The sequence below is a fragment of the Macaca nemestrina genome, chromosome 7 (genome assembly GCF_043159975.1).
Source record: "Macaca nemestrina isolate mMacNem1 chromosome 7, mMacNem.hap1, whole genome shotgun sequence".
Taxonomy (NCBI): domain Eukaryota; kingdom Metazoa; phylum Chordata; class Mammalia; order Primates; family Cercopithecidae; genus Macaca; species Macaca nemestrina.
In genome coordinates this window covers 125,381,595-125,401,505 of record NC_092131.1, presented here as the reverse complement: position 1 = coordinate 125,401,505, position 19,911 = coordinate 125,381,595, and the positions used below count along the sequence as shown (strand labels likewise).

General features: G+C 57.9%; 1 protein-coding gene across 2 annotated transcripts in view; it reads right to left on the bottom strand.

Annotated features, from left to right (window-relative positions):
- LOC105490982 (chondroitin sulfate proteoglycan 4) overlaps window positions 1–19,911 on the bottom strand; it is a 40,534-nt gene that overhangs the window by 4,056 nt on the left and 16,567 nt on the right. Inside the window, exons 2-8 of one of the 2 annotated variants that reach the window (XM_011757031.3) lie at window positions 15,944–16,107; window positions 9,159–12,698; window positions 7,244–7,726; window positions 6,764–6,940; window positions 4,872–5,070; window positions 4,636–4,770; window positions 4,322–4,488 (exon numbers count right to left, since the gene is read on the bottom strand). In XM_011757031.3, coding sequence (XP_011755333.2) covers window positions 4,322–4,488; window positions 4,636–4,770; window positions 4,872–5,070; window positions 6,764–6,940; window positions 7,244–7,726; window positions 9,159–12,698; window positions 15,944–16,107 — 4,865 coding nt within the window. Of the gene's footprint in view, window positions 1–4,321; window positions 4,489–4,635; window positions 4,771–4,871; window positions 5,071–6,763; window positions 6,941–7,243; window positions 7,727–9,158; window positions 12,699–15,617; window positions 15,897–15,943; window positions 16,108–19,911 lie in introns of those variants that run through there. The other variant, XM_011757032.3, reaches the window with a different exon arrangement.

The window sequence follows — 19,911 nt, the reverse complement described above, 5'->3', positions numbered from 1 at the left end:
TATGATGCCAGTTTCCCCCCAGATGCATCATTCCCTTCATTATGCAATTATGCTATTCTTTTGTCTCACTTACATTAAAGCTATTTAATTATTATTACTACCATTATTGAGACACCGCAGTGGCATGATCATGGCTCACTGCAGCCTCGACCTCCAGGGCTCAAGCAATCCTCCCACCTCAGTTTCCCAAGTAGCAGGGACTGCAGGCAGGTGCCACCATGCCCGGCTAATTTCTGTTATTGTTTGTTGAGACAGGGTCTCACTGTGTTGCCCAGGCTGGTCTTGAACTCCTGGGCTCAAGTGATCCACTTGCCTCAGCCTCCCAAAGTGCTGGGATTACACGCAGGAGGCACTGCACCTGGCCAGAGAAAACTATTCTTGACTTCACATTTTCCATCAACACCACCCCTGCCCCTTTGCTTCTCTTTGCAGCAAAACTTCAAAAAGCATAGTTCACACTCTCCCCCAGGCATTCTTGGGTCTCTCTACCCAGGATTTTGCTCCCCCATCACCATATCTCCTTTTGCCAAGGGCACCAGGGGCCTCCGTGTTGTTGGATCCAGCAGTCAGCTCTCAGCCTCCTCTTATCTGCTCAGTGGCACTGACGCCACCAAGCAGCCCTTCCTCCAAGAGAGCCACGGACTCCGGGATACTTCAGTCTGGGGTTCCTCCTGCCTCACAGATTCTCCTGGCTGTTCCTCCTCTTCTCCCCAACATCTTATGGCCAGGTCTCCAGGTTCTTTTCTGTCTACAGGCACTCTCCATGGGTCCTTGTTCAGTTTCCTGGCCTTAAATGCCAGGTGTGCTGAAGACCCCCTTATTTGTAGCTCCAGCCCAGCCTGCTCTCCCCTGAACCCCAGATTCATGTTTGCAGCCGCCCCTGCGGATATCTAGTGGACATCTCAAACTCAACCTGCCCCAGCTGCACTCCCGATCGGCCCCACCTGCTACAGTCATCCCGCTTCAGAGACCATAGCTCCGTTTTCAAGGGCTCAGACCAAACCCTTGGAACCACCCTTGCATCCTCTTTCCCTCAAACCACCTCATCTCTCACCTGGATTATTGTAACAGCTTCCTGTGTCCCAACTGCAGTCCCCCACCCATTACATTTTGTTCTTAACACAGCAGCCAGAGGGAGCCTTTTGAAAGGGAAGATTATGGGGCTCTTTGGCTCACATAGTGCGGTGTCTCCCCATCTGTCCACTAAGGCCTGGCTGTGACCACATCACCCCGTGACCTCAACTCCCCTCACCTCCAGTCCAGCCACACCTGCTGTTCTATGGGGCTGCCTGCAGTTCAACACCAAAGAATATTCTTGGGCCGGGCGCGGTGGCTCAAGCCTGCAATCCTAGCACTTTGGGAGGCCGAGGCGGGTGGATCACGAGGTCAGGAGATCGAGACTATCCTGGCTAACATGGTGAAACCCCGTCTCTACTAAAAATACAAAAAAAAAACTAGCCGGGCGTGGTGGCGGGCGCCTGTAGTCTCAGCTACTTGGGAGGCTGAGGCGGGAGAATGGCGTGAACCCGGGAGGCGGAGCTTGCAGTGAGCCGAGATCACGCCACTGCACTCCAGCCTGGGAGACACAGCGAGACTCCGTCTCAAAAAAAAAAAAAAAAAAAAAAAAGAATATTCTTCACTCCAGGAAGAAAAGAGGTCTCCTCCCACTAAAATCAAAATGTGTTCTTTTGGCCTATCTTTTGTTCCCCACCCCTTTTTTTTTTGAGACAGAGTCTTGCTCTGCTGCCAGGTTGGAGTGTAGTGGCGTGATCTCGGCTCACTGCAACCTCCACCTCCCAGGTTCAAGCAATTCCCCTGCCTCAGCCTCCTGAGTAGCTGGGACTACAGGTGCGCGCCACCATGCCCAGCTTATTTTTTGTATTTTAGTAGAAATGGGGTTTCGCCTGTTAGCCAGGATGGTCTCGATCTCCTGACCTTGTGATCCACCCGCCTTGGCCTCCCAAAGTGCTGGAATTACAGCCATAAGCCACTGCGCCCAGCCTTATTTTCCCCTTTTAGGAAACACTGGGAACTATTTTTCTTCTCAGAGAAAAACAGGACTTGCACAATAGTAACATGGAAACTTAACAGGGTCTTAACCTGTGAAGACTCTAGGAGCAGAACCTGGAGTAAGGGGAAGCAGGGGCCACAGTAAGGGCAGCAGGGCCCGGGCTAAGCAGGGCCAGCCCAAGGGGAGGCAGGGCCCAGTCTGAGGTGGGGGCAGGGCCCGGTCTGCGGTGGGGCAGGGCCTGGTCTAAGGGAAGCAGAGCCTGGGCTAAAGGGCAGCTGAGCCCAGTCTGAAGAAGAGCCGAGCTATCTACATAGGGGCTAGCACCTGTTCTAAAGGAAGCAGCTGCTCCTCTGCTTTCACTGTAAGAGGGAACACAGGCCTTTTAAGAAAATGGGAATCAAGTTTTTTGTTTAATTTCCCAAAGGTTATATGTTGACAATTAACTTCAAAGTATTAGCTGCTGTGTGCAGGCCAAAGAAACACATCTGTGGGCCAAATCTGGCCCAGGACTAAAGAGCTGCCAGTGGCAACTTCTGGTCCAGGCTGAATGGTAGGCAGGAAGGAAATGGAGCCCCCAGGAGTGGGAGTGGGAGCTGATGCCTGGATACAGGAGCTCTGTGGGTGGGAGTGAGACAAAACACAGGGTCCTGAGCTCTGGGGAGCAAGCAGTGTCCTCCGGTGAAGGAAATCCTGGACTCGCAGGCAGAAGTTTTGCCTCTTACTCGCCATGTGCTCTAAATAAAGTTACCCTGCCCTCTAAGAGCCTCCGTTTCCTTATCTGAAAAATGGGGACACCTGACCCCTTCCCTGCCCAGTTCAGTGTTGTGGGACAGGGCTGCTGTCAAGACAATCCCCAGTCCTGCCCTCCTCCCCGAGCGGGCCAGGTAGCCCACATAGCCTCTTCCCCGCTTTCCTGGGTGGCACTGCCAGCCTGGCCCCCGGTGCCAATTCAATCTAGTCCTTCATATTGCTGGGGCATGGGGAAGCTCTGAGTAACGTGGGACTATAGAGTGCGAGAGGGTTGCTGATGGCCAGGTCCCGTGCCCTTCCCATTCCTGGGCATTCTTGACAAAGGCTCCCAGCAACCGAGGGTACACAGCAGCTGTAGACACCAGCCTGATGAATATCTCATTGTGGGGAGAGGGCCATAGCAGGAGTGGGGCTCCAGGGAAATACAGAACCTGGCCTGGGAGGTGTTGATGTGAGAAGCCCAAGAAACTATTCCACCTGTCAAAGCCACCTCCTTCCAGATGCCCAAAGGCTCCCCATCTGAGCCACTTGCTGGGCGGGAACCTTGGCTTTGCACTTGCTGAATACCATCTGCGCCTCTCAGGAGGGAGAGTGCCAGGCTCAGGAGGTCCCTGCCCAAGCAAGGGAGCTTGGAAAGGGGGCTGGGGTGTGCTCTGCCATTTTTGAGGGCTGGCGGGGGGACCCCTCTGGAGGTACTTGGGGCAGTACCGCGTGCCGTGGCTCCTGAATGACAGAGTCGGCTTTGCGCCCCACAAGACCGCTCCCTACTCAGAACTCACTGTGATCATGTGCTGGGTCCAGATGCCCCTGCAGCCTCCTGGCGGGAGCACCACATGTGCCGCTTGCCTGGGATGGCCCTTGGAAGAGTCTGCCCCGTTCTGCCCTGCTATGGAACAACCCCGTTCTGCCTTCGGGAAGAGGTGTTCATTTAAGCGATGACTGGACTGGCCCCCATGGCACATTATCACAGAGTCTGCTGCTACCCACGGCTGAGAGCTCTAGTTCTTCCTAGTGGTCTCTGAAGCTACCAGGATGGATGAACGGTGGCTTCACCCTCTTGGCCGACTCAGCTGCCTTTCATCAGCTCATCTGCCCCTAGGATCCACTCTGCCTCTGGCTGGCACCTGACCTGAGCCCCAGCCTCACACCTCTGCCCACAGGCCCAGCGGCTACTTCACCTCCAACTCTATCCCCCACCAAGCACTGCCCCTTGCCAGCTATTGGGGTGCCACTAGTGCCCCCACATGGTGCTCCCTCTCTAGACCCTCGGGTCCGGCTGTAGCTTCCTTCTGGAAGCTATACCCCAAGACCCCAGCCCTACTCTGGGGCCCTGTATCCCCGACTTTCTGTATCCTTCTCCCTCCTTATGGAACATGAACTTGCCCTGCCAGCCTGGCAGCTCCTGGAGGGCAGGACACCAGGGCCTGGACCATGGCAAGACCGGGAACGTCTGCTGCCAGTGATGCTGGAGCTGGCACCCATGTCCACGTGATGTCCATGGCACCGCATCCACCTGAGGCTGGTGGTGTCTGAGTGGTGGCTGCAAAGTGGGGCCCTTACCTCTGCCTGAGTGAAGTTCACCAGGGCCTCCCCTGTGCTGTCCTGCTGGGCATGGAACAGCCGGCCTAGCTGGGGGCCCTGCACCACACGGTAGAGCAGGAGCTGGGGGTCGGTGCCTGCGCTGGAGCTGGCTCTGAGGGTCTGACTGCTGAGTGGCTGCACGGACCCTGCCAGAGGCAAAAGGGGCTATCAGACTTTGACTGGGAGCCAGGCCCAGGCCTGTGTCTGCAGAGAGGCAGTGTGACCCTGGCGTGCCACCCTCAGCTCTGCCCCAGCTCCTGGCACCCAGGAATGCCCACGATCAGCACACCCACCTGGGCAGACAGTCAGTGTCCGGCTGCCCTCCAGCGAGAGGAGCACTTGCTTCTGGGCCGTCACTCGGAAGAAGTGTCCAGAGGAAGTGTGCTCGCCATCGGAGAGGCCGAAGCGGAAGCCTCCATCCAGGGTTCCTGGGGACAGGGGCATTGGGTCCAGCTGGCCCGAGCTGGCTCCCCATCTCAGGGCAACCCCGTGGGCAGCAGGAACCTGAGGCCCGGCCCTCAGCACCCACCTCTGTGTGAGAACAGCACGAGTCCGCCATCCAGCTGGGCCTGCGTGAAGCTGCGCACCTCGGTGCCCGGCGCCGCCCGCAGCACTACCCGTCCGTTGCTGGGCTGCTCGATGGTGTAGACCAGATCCTCGGACCCAGAGTCGCCGTCCGTGCTCCTCAGAACCTCCGCAGGGATGGGCGCAGTGGCCCCCTCCCACATCTGGGGACACAGGCCTGTGAAGGTTCTGCCTTGCCCTGCTCACCCACCCCTTCCTCCCTGGCTCTGGGCTGCCACCAGGGTTCCAATTCTGCTGTGTCTCAGGCCCTCAGGTGGCATCGAGGCTGGCACCGCTCTGGCTCCCCTGCACAAAGGGCCCTCCCCACGTTCACCTTCCCTGTCACCCCAGGGAAGGCCCCAGGGAAGGTCACCCTCCAGGCCCAGCCTCCTTGCTCTTCATCTGCCCTAGTCCTGCATGTCCCTCAAGGCCAGCTTGTGTCCCCTACCCCGGAAGGCCCCTGTTCTTACCCTCACCAAGTTCTCACCTCCAGAAACCCCCAACGCTGACCAACAGTGCTCCTTAATCTGTCTCACTGGTGGGGCAGGGGTCTCCTTTCAGAGCCTCCGTGCCTTGGCCAGGGCCGGGCACAGGTGGCAGTGGTGATTTTAGAAACGGGCCCTCCCTCCGGCTGAGGGAGGGGTGGGTGGCGTGGAGAGTTGGGGGGCTGATGGTTGGCATGTTCTGCAGCACAGAATCAGCGCTGCGATGGGCCCAGGTGCTTCCAGAGCAGTTACGGGCCCTCGTCATGTTGGGTGAAGGGGACCCTTTTTCAGGTCTCCCACTTGCAAGCAGAGCAGGCGCCTGTTCCTGAGGTCCTGGTACCAGTCTTGCTGGGTCAATTACTTGCAGGCAGAGCTGCAGTGGGACTCACATGCCCGGGAAACAGAGCCTTCTGGCATTCCTGGGCTCCCTGCCCCGGCCCCAAGGAGCCCTCAGGCCCAGCCCTGGCAGGAGGGGCCATAATGTTGCAGGGCTGGACCCTAGCACTGGGCTTCTGGAGCAAACACAGGTAGATGGCACCACCTGGTGGCCACGTTGCCACACAGCCGTCCCAGCCTGTGGTTCCAGAGCACTGTGTCCCACTCTTCTGTGGCCTCTGCACCACCACGCTGCCCGCTATGGGCACATCCTAGACCACCAAGGCCTCCCCCGCAACCCCTGCCCCAGGTGCCCCATGTCAGAGACAGCCCAAGTCAGTCCTCTTGTGGAACCTTCAGTGGCTCCTGCTGACCCAGGAGGACGCACCCCAGAAGTTGGCATTCAAAGCCCTGCCATGTGGGCTTAGTAAAGCTATGCCCTTTCTGTTCTACCAGAACTACTTTTGCAACCATGGAGAAGTTCCATCCCATGTCTGGGCCTCAACTTCCACCTGCAGAGTGGGGCCCTTACCTCTGCCTGAATGAAGTTCTCCAGGGCCTCCCCTGCACTGTCCTGCTGGGTGTGGAACAGCCTTGTGCAGGAGTTTGGGGACCCAAGCTGTAGCCTTCACTTGCTGGGTGAAGGTGGGAAACAAGAGCTTCCGCCCTGATGCCTGCCCTTAAGGGTTTGTAAGTGATTCTGTCGGGAGTTCTGGTCCTGAGCCACAGGAGAAGGAACAGCAGAGCCACCCGTGGCCGCTCAGAAGTCTGCCTACCTTACTTGCAAGCGTCCAATAACAAAACCTCCCACCTGTGTTCCGTTTCAGCACAATCTCACAACTCTCCTTCCAACAACCCCGTGAGGCATGCAGCAGCGTCCCCATTTTGCAGAGGAGGAAACTGAGGCTCAGACAGGGGGAGCTCTGTGCTGGGAAGTAGGGGACGCTGGCCTCTTTCTCGAAGCAGACATGGGGGATGGTGCCAGGAATACTGTCACCTGCAGGCCTGTGTTTGTAGTGAGGACGGGGGGTTGGTCATTGACAGGCAGGACGGTGACAGTGAAGGCCACAGGATGGCTCTGGCGGTCCATCTCGGAGGCGTTAGCCATCAGGACAAAACTGTCTGTCAGTGTCTCGCTCCCGTCGTGCACGTAGCGGATCAGTTGCTCTTCCACCTACGGGCAGGCCCAGGGCTAGTCAGGCCCCAGCAGCACCCTTCATGTCCTGCCTTTAGGTGCAGGAGGAGGCTGACTCTTTTAGGGCTTCATTTTCCATTGGTGGAAAATGGGGACCATAAGTTCTGGCTCCAAGGAGTTGTGAGGAAGAAAAGAGATATGGTAATTAAAGCACAGGTGCTTCTGAAATGCGACTCCCCATCTCCTCTCTGTGTATAACCCCCAGACTGGGAGTACCTGGGGCTCCCTCCATTCTGCCCCCAGAGCTGGGCTGCAGCCCCTGGGCCTCTCTCACAGCCATACCTCTCTCCAGGAGAAGGCGCTGAGGGTCCTGGCTTGAGGTTCGTCCTCTTTCTGTAGGGCCCCATGCCGGGGTGGCTCCAGCACCTGCAGACCGAGGCCCGGGAGAGTGGGGAAGTAGGGCCCGGTGACACGGAGCAGTGGAGGGGCCAGGGTGAGGCTGCCACCCTCAGGGACGCTGAAGTTTTGCATCTCCAGTGGGATGGCAGCGGGCAGCACCTCCAGCTCCATGCGGACACCCTCGAGGGGAGCACCCAGGCCCGAGGCCACATCCAGTGAGAAGGCATCGCTCCAGGCCTCAGGGCGGGAGTGCAGGTACAGGACTCTGCCCGTGTTCACTGCCTCCTGGGAGAAGCTCTGCACGGGGTCCAGGCTGGGTGGCTCATCTGCCAAGACGCCACGAGACACCATCACCAGGTAGCCAGCACTCGGTGGCTTCTTCACTGAGAATACGATGTCTGCCGGCGGCACTCCCTCCTGGGCTGCCTGGTTAACAGAGGTCATGAGGACTCACGGGGCCACAGAGGGGGTCTCACAGGGGTCCACTGTGGCCCTAAGCAGCCAGAACAGGCTTGATCTTGCCTCACTTATTCCTCCAGATACCACTGCTCCTCATTTAGACAGACAAACACACATGTGGGTTCACACACACAGCAGCTAGACATGCAGCTGGTCACATTTTTTGTTTTTTGACAGTCTCACTCTGTCACCCAGGCTGGATGGAGTGCAGTGGTACAATCACGGCTCTCTGCAGCCTCAACCTCCCAGGCTCAAGGGATCCTCCCACCTCAGCCTCCCAAGTAGCTGTGACCACAGGCACGTGCCACCATGCCCGGCTAATTTTTAAATTTTTTGTGTAGAGATGGAGTTTCACTGGTTTGCCCCGGCTGCTGGTCACATGTTAATACCCACCCCACACACGGTTACAGGGGGTCAGTCACACAGCTTGAGATGCACTCCCCCGGGGAGGTGCATAATCACATATCCCCAGACTCAGTGACACAGACACACGAGTTCATCATATGCTGACATAGTCACACATGTACATATGCACGTGTGCACACACACACACACACACAGGCCCCCCTGCTCAGGATCTGTTCAGGCCTGTGGCTGGTTTGCAGGCAGCGTCCTCCCCAACCCCTGCTATTACCACCCAGGACCATCAGAGGGCGCCTCACCCCACCCTTCCTGGAGGCACAGCCGCCTTCAGCGCAGGCCCTACAGAGCTCAGGCCCCAAAGGCCACATGGGCTCCCTCACCTGACCGGCCAGCCATGAGAGGCTAAACCACGCCCAAACTCACATTCCCGTTCTATGCCTTTGCCCGAATGTTCCTTCTGCCTGGAATACCACTCCCCATTCTCTGCTCCTGATGGCCTGTGCTCTTAGAGCCCGGCCCAAACGCTGCCTCCTTCCTCGAGGCCTTCCTGACGCCAGATCTGCTGGTTTGCCATGGGCCCCAAGCTCCAGACATGCAGACCAGAAGGGTCTCCGAAATGAGCAGTGTAGGGGGGGACACGGGGGTCTGAGGAGCAGCCGCCTGTCTCTACGGTCAGCAATCCCCAAAGCTCAGGGCCCGTGATGCCCTCCCAGGGAACTCACTGCAATGCAGAATCTCGGGCTCCACTTCAGAGATTCTGTAGGGCTGGGTGGGGTCCAGGAATCTGCATGCTCAGCCACACCATGGACACGAGAGGACATGACCTCTGGAGGCACACACAACTTCCAGGAGGATGGGTGTACAGCAAGCTCCCCAGAAATTTAGAAACACATCCGAGGCACGTGCACACATGTAGCCTGGGGCCACCACAGCCACAGCCCAAGTCACATGTGTACTTGTGACACTGCGGCATGGAGGCTGGGTGGGAGGCCCTCTACCTGGCCCACACCCCTGCTCATCACCTCCAGCTCCTCACCTCCAGCTGGTCCCTTCTGATCTCAGCTGCCTCTCCCTGGAAGACGTAGATCTTCTTGTGCCGGACCAGCTTCAGTGGGGCCAGCGGGCTCTCTAGGGCAACGGTCACTTGTAGGGTGGCATCTGTGTGCACTGGCCCCGCTTCCACAGAGAAGGCCAGGGTGTCGCGGGGGCTGAGGCTGCCATTGTGGCTATAAAGAACGGCCCCATCCAGCAGGTCCTGCTGGGAGAAGGCTGTGGCTGGCTGACCAGCCCGGAGTACCTGTCCCCACCGAGGGCCGGCTGTGACGTGGTAGTGGACCTCATCCCCACTGCGGATGTCAAGGTTGGTGTCCAGGTGGAACACAGCTGTGTCGATGGTGCCCTGGCCTCCTTGAGGGACCACAAGTCTGGAGCCGTTGGCCACACGGAGGTAGGGCTCTGAGGCCTGCACCTCCAGCAGCGCAGTGGCCTGGTGTTGCCCATCGGACACCTGCAGCTGGATCCAGCCACGGTCGGCCCCTGAGTGCACAAACAGGACCCGCCTCTTTCTGAGGTCCTCCTGGGTGAAGCGGTAGATGGGCCGCGTGGGCTCATCCACGGCCACGATACTGCCAAAGAGGAGGTCCTTGCGGGTCAGCACCAGCTGGGCGTCAGCAAAGCCCGAGTCAGCATCGCTGAAGGCCACGTCGTCTGTAGTCAGCAGCCGCCGCCCACCCCGGGCCACATGGAAGACGCGGCTGATGGTCTGCACAGGGGCGTGGTCATTCACGGGTTGGATGGCCACCCGGAAGACTCCCCGTACCTCCTCCCAGGCCATGTCACCACTGCTCTCACCCTGGCGGGTAGCAACAAATGGGATATCATCTTCTGTGGTCTCGGAGTCATCATGCTGGTAGACCAGCCGGCCATGCAACAGGTCTTCATTGGTGAAGGATGTCACCATAGTGGTCTTGTCCTGTGTCCCACGCCAAGCCAACCTCCCATGGCGGGGCCGCTCCATGACCTCATAGAGGTAGCTGGCACTATTGAGACTCTTGACAAAGAGGTGGTCAGCAGAGAGGACACCCTCACCACCCTCGGGCACCATGAGGAGGACATTGGTGAGGACGGGTGCGTCTGGGTCACCACCAATGTGGATGGGGAAGGTATAGAGCGGGGAGAAATATGGCGGAGCTGTGACACGGAAACGGAAGGTGTCCTCGACTGCCTCCGAGGCACGTGCCGTGGCCCCATAGGTCACCCGGCCAGCCTGTATGTCATCCTGGGTGAAGCCCTGACCATCTGACAGCCTCGTGCCCTGTAGTTGAAGGTTGCCTTTCCTGGGAGCCTGAACCACCTCATAGTGGAAGGCTGGGGGGCTTGGGCCTGCCTCCTCCAGGCTGGCCTCCAGGTGGGCTGTGGTGAGGGTCTCCTGCTGGGTGTTCTGAGTGTGCAGTGGCTCCAGCCGCAGCATCCACACGGTGGCTCTCTGGATGGTCACTGGGAAGGACAGATTGCTCAGGATCTCCTGGCCCACCTGCAGCTCCAGGGCTAGGTCCTCCACGGTGTCCTCGGTGCGGTGCTGTGGGTCGGTGCTCAGGTACCTCACGCGGCCCTGCTCCACATCCCGCTGGTGGAACGCCTGTGTAGCCCACCACTCAGCACCCTCCACCCCACCTGCCCCCTGCTTCTGTAGCTCCCCGAACTGCAGGGCTCCGGTGACGCGGAACAGCACGCTCACATCCTGCCCCACGGCATTGGTCTCCACCGACAGGTTGGCGGGCAAGATGGGCATGGCAGAGCCTTGGGCCAGGCGCAGCCCTGTGCTGCGGTGGATCTGTATGGCCGGCCGGACGGCCACCACCTTCAGCGTGGCCGGGGGGCTGGCCTGTAGTCCATCGCTGACCCGGAATGTCAAGTCCTGTGCAGGGCCACCGCGGTGGACATAGACTAGGCTGCCGGCCTCCAACTCCCGGCAGGAGAACTCGGTTGCCGGCTCCCCAGGCTGGTCTCGGCGCTGCACGGGGAGGCCAGAGGGGGTGCCAAGGAACTGGAAGGTGAGGCCCTCACAGGCAGAGTCTGGGTCATAGGCCTGGAAAACCTCGGGCCCCAGCGGCTTCTGTGTGTGTTCCAGGATCACCATGAGGCTGCCATGTGGGAAGATGATGCGGGGAGGGTCATTGACAGGGTTGACCTGGATGGGCAGGAGGTAAGTTTGGCCCCTCCGCAGGCATGAGGGCATAGGCACCCGAGCCGTCACTGACACCTCCAGCACCAGCTGGTCGGAGGTGTCCTCAGAGCCATCATGGATGAAGCGGGCCTTGCGGTTCACCACGTCCAGGAGGGTGAACATTTTTCGCGCCTGGGCTCCTGGGATGTCCAGCTCGAGCTCGCCATGGCGTGCCCCTTGGGTCACACTGAACAGCACCTGGGATTTGCGCAGTTCAGCCTCCATCAGGTCCAGCGTGGGCTGCAAGTGCCGCCACTCAAGCCAGGCTGTGCCCCCCTCGGCCACCACCAGTGGGCTGATAGTCAGCAGCTGGGTGAAGTTGGCAAAGACAGGAGGTAGACCTGGCTCAGGCACGCATGGCTCAGGCAGCTCCATGGCAGGCCAAGCCTCGGGGGCCAGGGTGGAGAAAGCTTCATAATGGCCATAGGCATCGTCCTCATACTCCTCCTCCTCCTCCAGCCTGCAGCCAGCCACCATGTTGCGTGTCAGCAAGGCTTCCCGCAGCCCCCGCCTCTGGCCATTGACACTGAGGTCTTCCATGCAGCCCAGCAGGGAGGCACTGGTGGCCTCTGGTGTCAGGCCCAGGCGGTGTTCCTGGAGGTGACGAGAGGCCTCTGCATCCAGCCCCCCAAGAAGGAGACTGCCCCGTGGCTCCAGGTAGCTGAGGACTCCTCGGTTCGAAGTACGCGTGGGGTACTGGTCCACGGAGACTTCCAGCTGGTGAGCATTGATATGGACACTGACCTCATGGGGCTGCCCGTCGGCCACAGGCACACTGTTGTGGAGCAATACGGTACCCTGGCCCTTCTCCACCACGGCCCGCAGGTGGCCCTCAAATATGTCCACATAGATAAAGTCCCCACGCCGGCCCCCTGCCTGGAAGGCCAAGGGTGCCTGCCGGCTCTGTGTGGTGAGTGTAAACTCTAGGGTTCCTTCATCCTGAGTGCCCCAGGCAGGGAAGGCAGCCAGAGAGTGGGGCCCAGAGAAGCCCAGGGCCACATCATCACCAGCAGAAAACTCTTCAGCACAGCCCTCATGCACGTCAGGGGTCAGAGGCCGGAGGAGACTGCGGCCATTGAGGGTGGCTGCATGGAGGCAACCCCTCAGGGGTCGGCTGGTTCCCCTCAGGTAGGGCAGGCCAAGGCTCCCAGTGCCCCCAACAAAGAGCCCATAGGGAACCTCGAGGGGGGCTCCTGGGACTGCAGAGGAAGCGTTCAGAAACCCATCGACTGACAATGTGGCCCAGCCCTCTACGACAGTCAGCACTGTAGTGTGGGGAACGGAGTCACTCAGCAGCGTCTCTGCTGGGGTCTGCAGCCTCAGCTCCTCCTGGCCTAGAACAAGTCTGACCTGAAGAGAGATGGGGAATGGAAGATGGGGGACAGCACTTTGAATCCATCATTTCCCTTATAAAAGCATAGAGCCAGGCGTGGTTGCAGTGGTGACGTGGTGGCTCACACCTATAATCCTAGCACTTTGGGAGGCCAAGGTGGGAAAATCACCTGAGGTTGGGAGTTCAAGACCAGCCTGGCCAACATGGAGAAACCTTGTCGCTACTAAAAATACAAAATTAGCCAGGCATGGTGGCGCATGCCTGTAATCCTAGCTACTTTGGAGGCTGTGGCAGGAGAATTGCTTGAACTCGGGAGGCAGAGGGCAGTGAACTGAGATCATGCCATTGCACTCCAGCCTGGGCAGCAAGAGCGAAACTCTGTCTCAAAAAAACAAAAACAAAAACAAACAAAAAAAAAGCGTAGTGGGTTCCCCACACTTGGGGCCCCAGAGTGGAAAACCTAGGACAAGGACCTCTAGTGCCACTCCTCTTGCCGTCCTGCCATCTCTTTACTCATCCTCCAAACACTCACCAAAAAGAACTCTGGGCCAGGCCTGGATGGGCTCTGGGGACCCTGATGTGAATCAGGTGTGGTCCTCGCCCACAAGGAACTGACATACAGCAAGATGCTGTCTTAGAAATCCAACCTGTATTTAAAAATGTTTCCCCTCTTTCCTTGAGTGAGAGGTGCCAGAAATATTGTCTTGGAATCTGGATTTCAACTCTGGAATAATGGGTAACTGGGAATCCCTTGATCAGTCCCCCTCAACAGGGCAAAGTTTCTTGGGGTCATTGAAGGCAGCCAGGCTCACTGTTCAGAGACAGGCTAATTTTTAAATTGAAATTTAAATACTATATGTTCTGAGAAAAAGCTCCCTGACCTGGGGTGGAAGGAGATCTTGGGGAGAGATGGATATAGTTCTGTCTCCATGACATTAACAGCAGAAATGGCTCTGGTACAGTGCTCCCAGATGGTAGAATGGGAGGTGGCAGAGTATGGGAACTGCAGAATCAGGGCACTAAGAACTATAATTTTGGAGTCCTGGTATGGAGCATCTCTGTAGGGGTGTGGCATCATTGTACTTGCAGAACTGGACAGTCATCAGCACCAGCCTGCACCACACCAGCGTTTAACAGTGACACCCTGTGGCAATGAGAAGCAATGAAAGCAGCAAACTGATCAAGCCCTCGTCCTCTCCCCACGGGGTGTGGAAGGAGATGGCTGCCCCCAATTTTTTTTTTCTTTTCTTTTTTTTTTTTTGAGATGGAGTTTGGTTCTTGTTGCCCAGGCTGAAGTGCAATGGTGCAGTCTCAGCTCACTGCAACCTCCTCCTCCTGGGTTCAAGTGATTCTCCTGCCTCAACCTCCCAAGTAGCTGGGATTACAGGCATGTGCCACCATGCCTGGCTAATTTTTTTGTATTTTTATTTTTTATTTTTATTTATTATTATTATTTTTTTGAGACGGAGTCTCGCTCTGTCCCCAGGCTGGAGTGCAGTGGCGCGATCTCGGCTCACTACAAGCTCCACCTCCCGGGTTCCCACCATTCTCCTGCCTCAGCCTCCCGAGTAGCTGGGACTATAGGCGCCACCACCACGCCCGGCTAATTTTTTGTATTTTTAGTAGAGATGGGGTTTCACTGTGTTAGCCAGGATGGTCCCGATCTCCTGATCTCATGATCCGCCTGCCTCGGCCTCCCAAAGTGCTGGGATTACAGGCATGAGCCAGCACGCCCAGCCTTTTTTTTTTTTTTTTTTTTTTTTTTGAGACGGAGTCTCGCTCTGTCGCCCAGGCTGGAGTGCAGTGGCGCGATCTCGGCTCACTGCAAGCTCCGCCTCCCGGGTTCACGCCATTCTCCTGCCTCAGCCTCCCGAGTAGCTGGGACTACAGGCGCCCACAACCGCGCCCGGCTAATTTTTTGTATTTTTAGTAGAGACGGGGTTTCACCGTGGTCTCGATCTCCTGACCTTGTGATCCGCCCGCCTCGGCCTCCCAAAGTGCTGGGATTACAGGCGTGAGCCACCGCGCCCGGCCTACGCCCAGCCTTTTTTGTATTTTTAGTAGAGACAGGGTTTCACCATGTTGGCCAGGCTGGTCTTGAACTCCTGACCTCAGGTGATCCACCCGCCTTGACCTCCCAAAGTGCTGGGATGACAGGTGTGAGCCACCGTGCCCAGCCTTTTTTTTCTTTTAAAAATAGAGATGGGGCCGGGTGCGGTGGCTCACGCCTGTAACCCCAGCATTTTGGGAGGCCGAGACGGGTGGATCACGAGGTCAGGAGATCGAGACCATCGTGGCTAACACGGTGAAACCCCATCTCTACAAAAAAAATTAGCCAGGCGCGGTGGCGGGTTCCTGTAGTTCCAGCTACACAGGAGGCTGAGGCAGGAGAATGGCGTGAACCTGGGGGGTGGAGCTTGCAGTGAGTGGAGATCACGCCACTGCACTACAGCCTGGGTGACAGAGCGAGACTCTGTCTCAAAAAAAAATAGAGATGGGGGGTCTCACTGTGTGGCTCAGGCCAGCCTTGAACTCCCAGGCTCAAGTGATCTTCCCACCTTGGCCTCCCAAAGTGGTGGGATTATAGGCATGAGCCACTGCACCCAGCCTGGCACAAATTTGGAATAAGACCCTGGGTTCTTAACTCTTCATGGTTTGGGAAAAGACTCAAGAAAGAGCCACAAGACTCCTCACTAAAAAAGCTTGCGGTGTCTTGAAGGATGAAATGGAAAAATGAGGAAGCTGAGGCAGTACTGGTGCTGTTACTGTCGTGGACAGGCAGTGGTGCTGCAGAGAAATTGGTGCAGTGCCACAGGGATGCACAGGGGTCATGGGGACCCAGGAGGGGGCCTCGCCCAGGAGGAGGGGACGTCCACACTGAGACTTTAAGGAGAGGCTGGAGTCAGGCATGTGCAGGGAATGGGTGAGGCACGCACCTGGCAGAAGGAGTGTGGTGACCAAAGGCCTGGCATCAAGCGACTGTAAGATGGCCGGGAACTGAAAGCAGTTCAGTGAGGTCAGAGCACAAAGGGCCAGCAAGGGCTTGTGGTGGGAAACGTGGTTGGAGGGAGCCCGTGGGCAGAGCCAGTTCATGAAGGATTTGCCATTTCTAGGCTGCTGCTGCCCATCCCACAGTGGAGAACTTGAGACCCTAAGATAAAAGTGACTTACACAAGGTCACACAGCCAGCTGGGGTTCACTCAAAGCTAGAGAAGGAATCCCACCCTGAATCCCGCCCGGATCCCAGGGGGACGTCGCTGACCTGCAGGCGTCCAGAGTAGAGCTGCAGCAGGAGGTGGTCAGCTGGGCCTGCTGCCAGGAGAAGGAGGGCTTCGGGCTGGGACGTGGAGAACTGCAGCTGTAGGTCTATGTCGGTCAGAGCTGTGGCCACAGGCACCTCCAGGTGGTTCTCACCGAAGAAGGAAGCTGTGTGAGAGAGGGAGCTGTGGTCCAGGCTCAGATGCTTGCCTGGAGGAGGTGAGGTGCCACAAAGAGGTACCGGTGGGTTGAAGAAAGGGGTCCATGCCGGCGCACCCTCATGGTTCTGCTATATGGTGCTGTCTGTGAGTACTGCCTGGATCCCAGCATCTTCTTGGTCCTGGCACCAGAAGGCACAGCCTCACCTTGTGTCCAGCCAGACCTTGACTTTGCAGGAGGTCAGACCCAGAAATTCCCAGCAACTCAGGTCTCCTCCTTAGAGGTTCCTGGAGCCAGAGGCTTTTGCCAGCTCTGACTCACTTCCCCTGGGCCCCAGAGGAGTCTTCCTCCCGGGTCTGGGTCCCCTACCCCCCCAAAGGGAAACATCACTGGCCTGATCACCTGGCTTGCTGGTCACAGCCCCGAGGAATGGAGTTTCTGGAGAATCACCCCCAGTCCAGACTGATCCCTGCTCAGATTCCTTCTCCTAAGTGCCCTTGTGCTTGGGCTCCTGTGCAGTGCCCACCGTGCCATGCCCCGCCTCCATGGGTTGGCTGAGGCCACGGCTGGGATCTGGCAGTGGTGTCAGCATGGCCCACCTATCCCTGCTTCTCTCTCAGGCCATTCTTCCACCTGCCATTGAGAGTGGGGGCGGGAGCTTATTAGCCTGAGTCTGAGAAGGAGCAAAGGCTCTGAGGCCAGATGGAGACCATGTGCAGGGTCAAACCAAAGTGGGCCCACACTTCCTCCATTACCCTGCTATTGCTTCCTGCTGGAGAGCTATTCACAGTCCCCGATGAGCAGTCAGATCCGGCCCCATTGTTTCCACCATGGCCAAGGAACCAGGGATGAGAACAGCTGAGCTCCCAACTTCCCCAGGCCACCACGCAGGCTGAGGCTGAAGACAGGGGCTGGAAGGGGCTGAGGATCTGCTGGGCAGACCAAAGAGGGCCTCGCCAGGCAGAAGGCCATGCCTGGGCTTGCCTGGGGTTAGTGGCTCCTATACAGGGCCCATTCTGTCCCACACCGGGACTCCTCCTCTTTTGAATTGCTGCTTCCTCCAGACAGTTTCCCCAAATTAGCCTCCCTGACGTCCAACCTGCCGCCACAATTTCTGGTCTATGCCTTTTGTGGTGATAAGAGCCAAATATAACTTTGACTCTGCCTGCAGATGTTCAGGGCTGGGGGACAGACAAACACGGGTTAAAAACGGTGATTCATCCCTGTTGGGTTTCCCTCAAACCCTGAGAGCAAGCACAGGCTGACGGCCTTGATAGGGATGATCCGGCACCGGCCCCACATGTGCTGGTCCCTGGCCAGCCTGAGCCAGCTGCCATCCGCCTGAGAAAGCAGCTTCAGCCATTGGAAGAGTTGGAGACTTGTACGCCCTAAGGGCAGCCTGTAAGAACCCCTTGGGCTGAATTAAATCCCCTCTAGTTATCTCCTCCTGCCAGTACTGCTGGCAACACCAGCACCTTGTCTGGGAAGCTAAGGGAATCAAGCGAGCCCTGCAGACCATCTGCATAGAGATGGCCCAGCAGGCTCAGCAGAGCTTGGTGCCAGCAAAGGGCAGACCAGGGAACTGCAGGTGGCGGCCACCTACCGGGGTGCCTTATTTACAAAGACATTGATTCCTAAAAGCAAAAGACAGCACACTAAAGTGAGGGAGGCCATAGCACAAGGGGTGGGGGCACACGGCCCTGCAGGATGGAGCGGCTCACAGCAGCTGCCAGGAGCCGACTATTGAATTTTCAGGAATTTTGAGAGCCAGGTGATACTGCCCATAGTGAGAATATTTATACCAGGAAAAGAGGCAAGCACTGTAAATAAGGGTTCCCCCTCCCCAAGAAAGCCCATTGCTAAACATTTACCTACCCAGCACATGTCCCTGCCACTACCCACCCTTGCACTAAAGGCATATGTAGACCAGCCAAGGCTTGGTCAATGTCAGGGCTCTGGGCCAGACAGGAACTGAATTAGATGGTTGGCCCTAACCACTGAACCACCTGCCTGCAGCCCCCTCCCAGCAGAAGACAGTAGAGCCTGTTTGGCTAGAGTGGGAGGGTGGCAGGAAGCAGAGGTACTTTCCAGAGCACTGGGGTCTGAATGGGTCCATTGAGGGGCTGGGCCCTGCTGCTTCCTGTGGGGCTGAGTGGGAGGGGCTCACACAGGCTGTCTTGTGCTGCTGGAGCGCATAGCCAGGCAGCCCCCCATCCCAACAGAGGCCTCTGAGGCCTTGCTGGCCAGGGCTTTGGAAACTCTGACAGTGCCACTCCCTCCACCTCCTGGTTTCCTTTTTCTGCCCCTCTTACACTCTCTGAGGGGCTTCAGTTGCAAGAACCCAGAATCCCTGTCTTGGAGGTGGTTGGCAGGGACAGTTGAAGAGGGGCTTTGAATGGAGAGGGTGTGCAGGATAAAGATGTAATAAGCTAGGAGTCAATCCAGAGGACTTCCTGGAGGAGGTGACAGTGGTGTACAGTCACAGAGAGGGAGGAAGCAGCAGTCTCTGAGGACAGCAGCAAGGCCAAGTGAGAGACTGGCAGGGGTACACAGGTCCCCCTTGGGGGGGTTGAGGAGGGTTTCTGCTCTCTCACCCCCTAGAGACGCTGATTAACTTGAAGCAAGAGAAGCAGAGGGGAAAGTAGAATGGGTCAAGCCAGGCTCAGCTGCCTGCCTGGGGGGAGGGGGGAATGGAGGAGGTTGTGGGGAGACATCATCACAGGCTGGATCGGACCTGCCCTTGACTCTCCTGGGTCAAGAGGACCCACGATTCATCAAAACACCCGTCCAGACCTACAGCAGCTCCATGGGCTGCCCTCTGAGACAGGAGAAGGGGCCCACTTCAGGCCTCAGTGTCACCATTCTGTAAAATGGGCACATCCCTCCCACCTCTTCCCCCTCCTGACTGTAGGGATTAGTCCTGGGGGTCCCTCCCTGGTCTAGGAGTTTGCTGTCCATATGGATGTGGAGAAGGTTAATAGCATGGGGTGTCTGGAGGTGCCAAGCCTTGGGCATGAGAGGAGCAGGATGCCCCACAGGTCTGGGGGCCCGTGGGAGGGGCAGGAAGAGTGCTGCGTGTATGGGCTTCTCTCTGGAAGGTGCGTCGGTGAGCGTCCAGGGCTGTATATTAATAGATGTGTATTTGTGTGTGCCCGCAAGCATGTGGGTGGCTGCTGGGGGTGTGCTTTGGGTTTGAGTAAGGCTGTGTGTTTGTGTGTGCGTGCGCGTGTGTGGGCCGGGAGCTGCCAGGACAGAGCAATGATTGTGCCTGGGCCTGTCCTGCCCTTCGCTGCCCGCCTGCCATTACTTGGCTGGGCCTGGCTCCATGAAAGGGGCTGTGTGTTCTTGGAGGGTTCCTGCCCCTCCTGCTCGGCGCCCATAGAGAGGTTTGCTAAAGGTGGGTATGTCCTCAGGCTTCCCACCCTTCCTCCTCATGAACAGGGCACTGCTGTCTGGGCCTGAGGGTGGGGTGGCTCCATCCTTCCTGAGACCTAGGCCTGGGGGCACAGACAAAGCCTGTGTCCTTCCCTCCCAAGTCCCTTCTCAGGGGCTAGGGGAAACCTCAGTCAAGGTCCCCAGCAAGCCTCCTCTGGCAGGGCAAGGGCTGCGCTGGCATCTCCGGGCTCCCTGGAGGCACTGCTAGGAGGAGTGTGGATGGGCCCCTGAGGCTTCCATCCTGACGCCCAGCCCTCTGTCTGACACCAGGCTCCGGGGACAAGGGGTCTCCGTGAGGGGAGCATCTCTGCCCATCAGGCCCGTTTCCCCCTGCCAGGGCCCCACCTTCCCCAGCCAGCCCAGGGCCAGGTCTCAGGC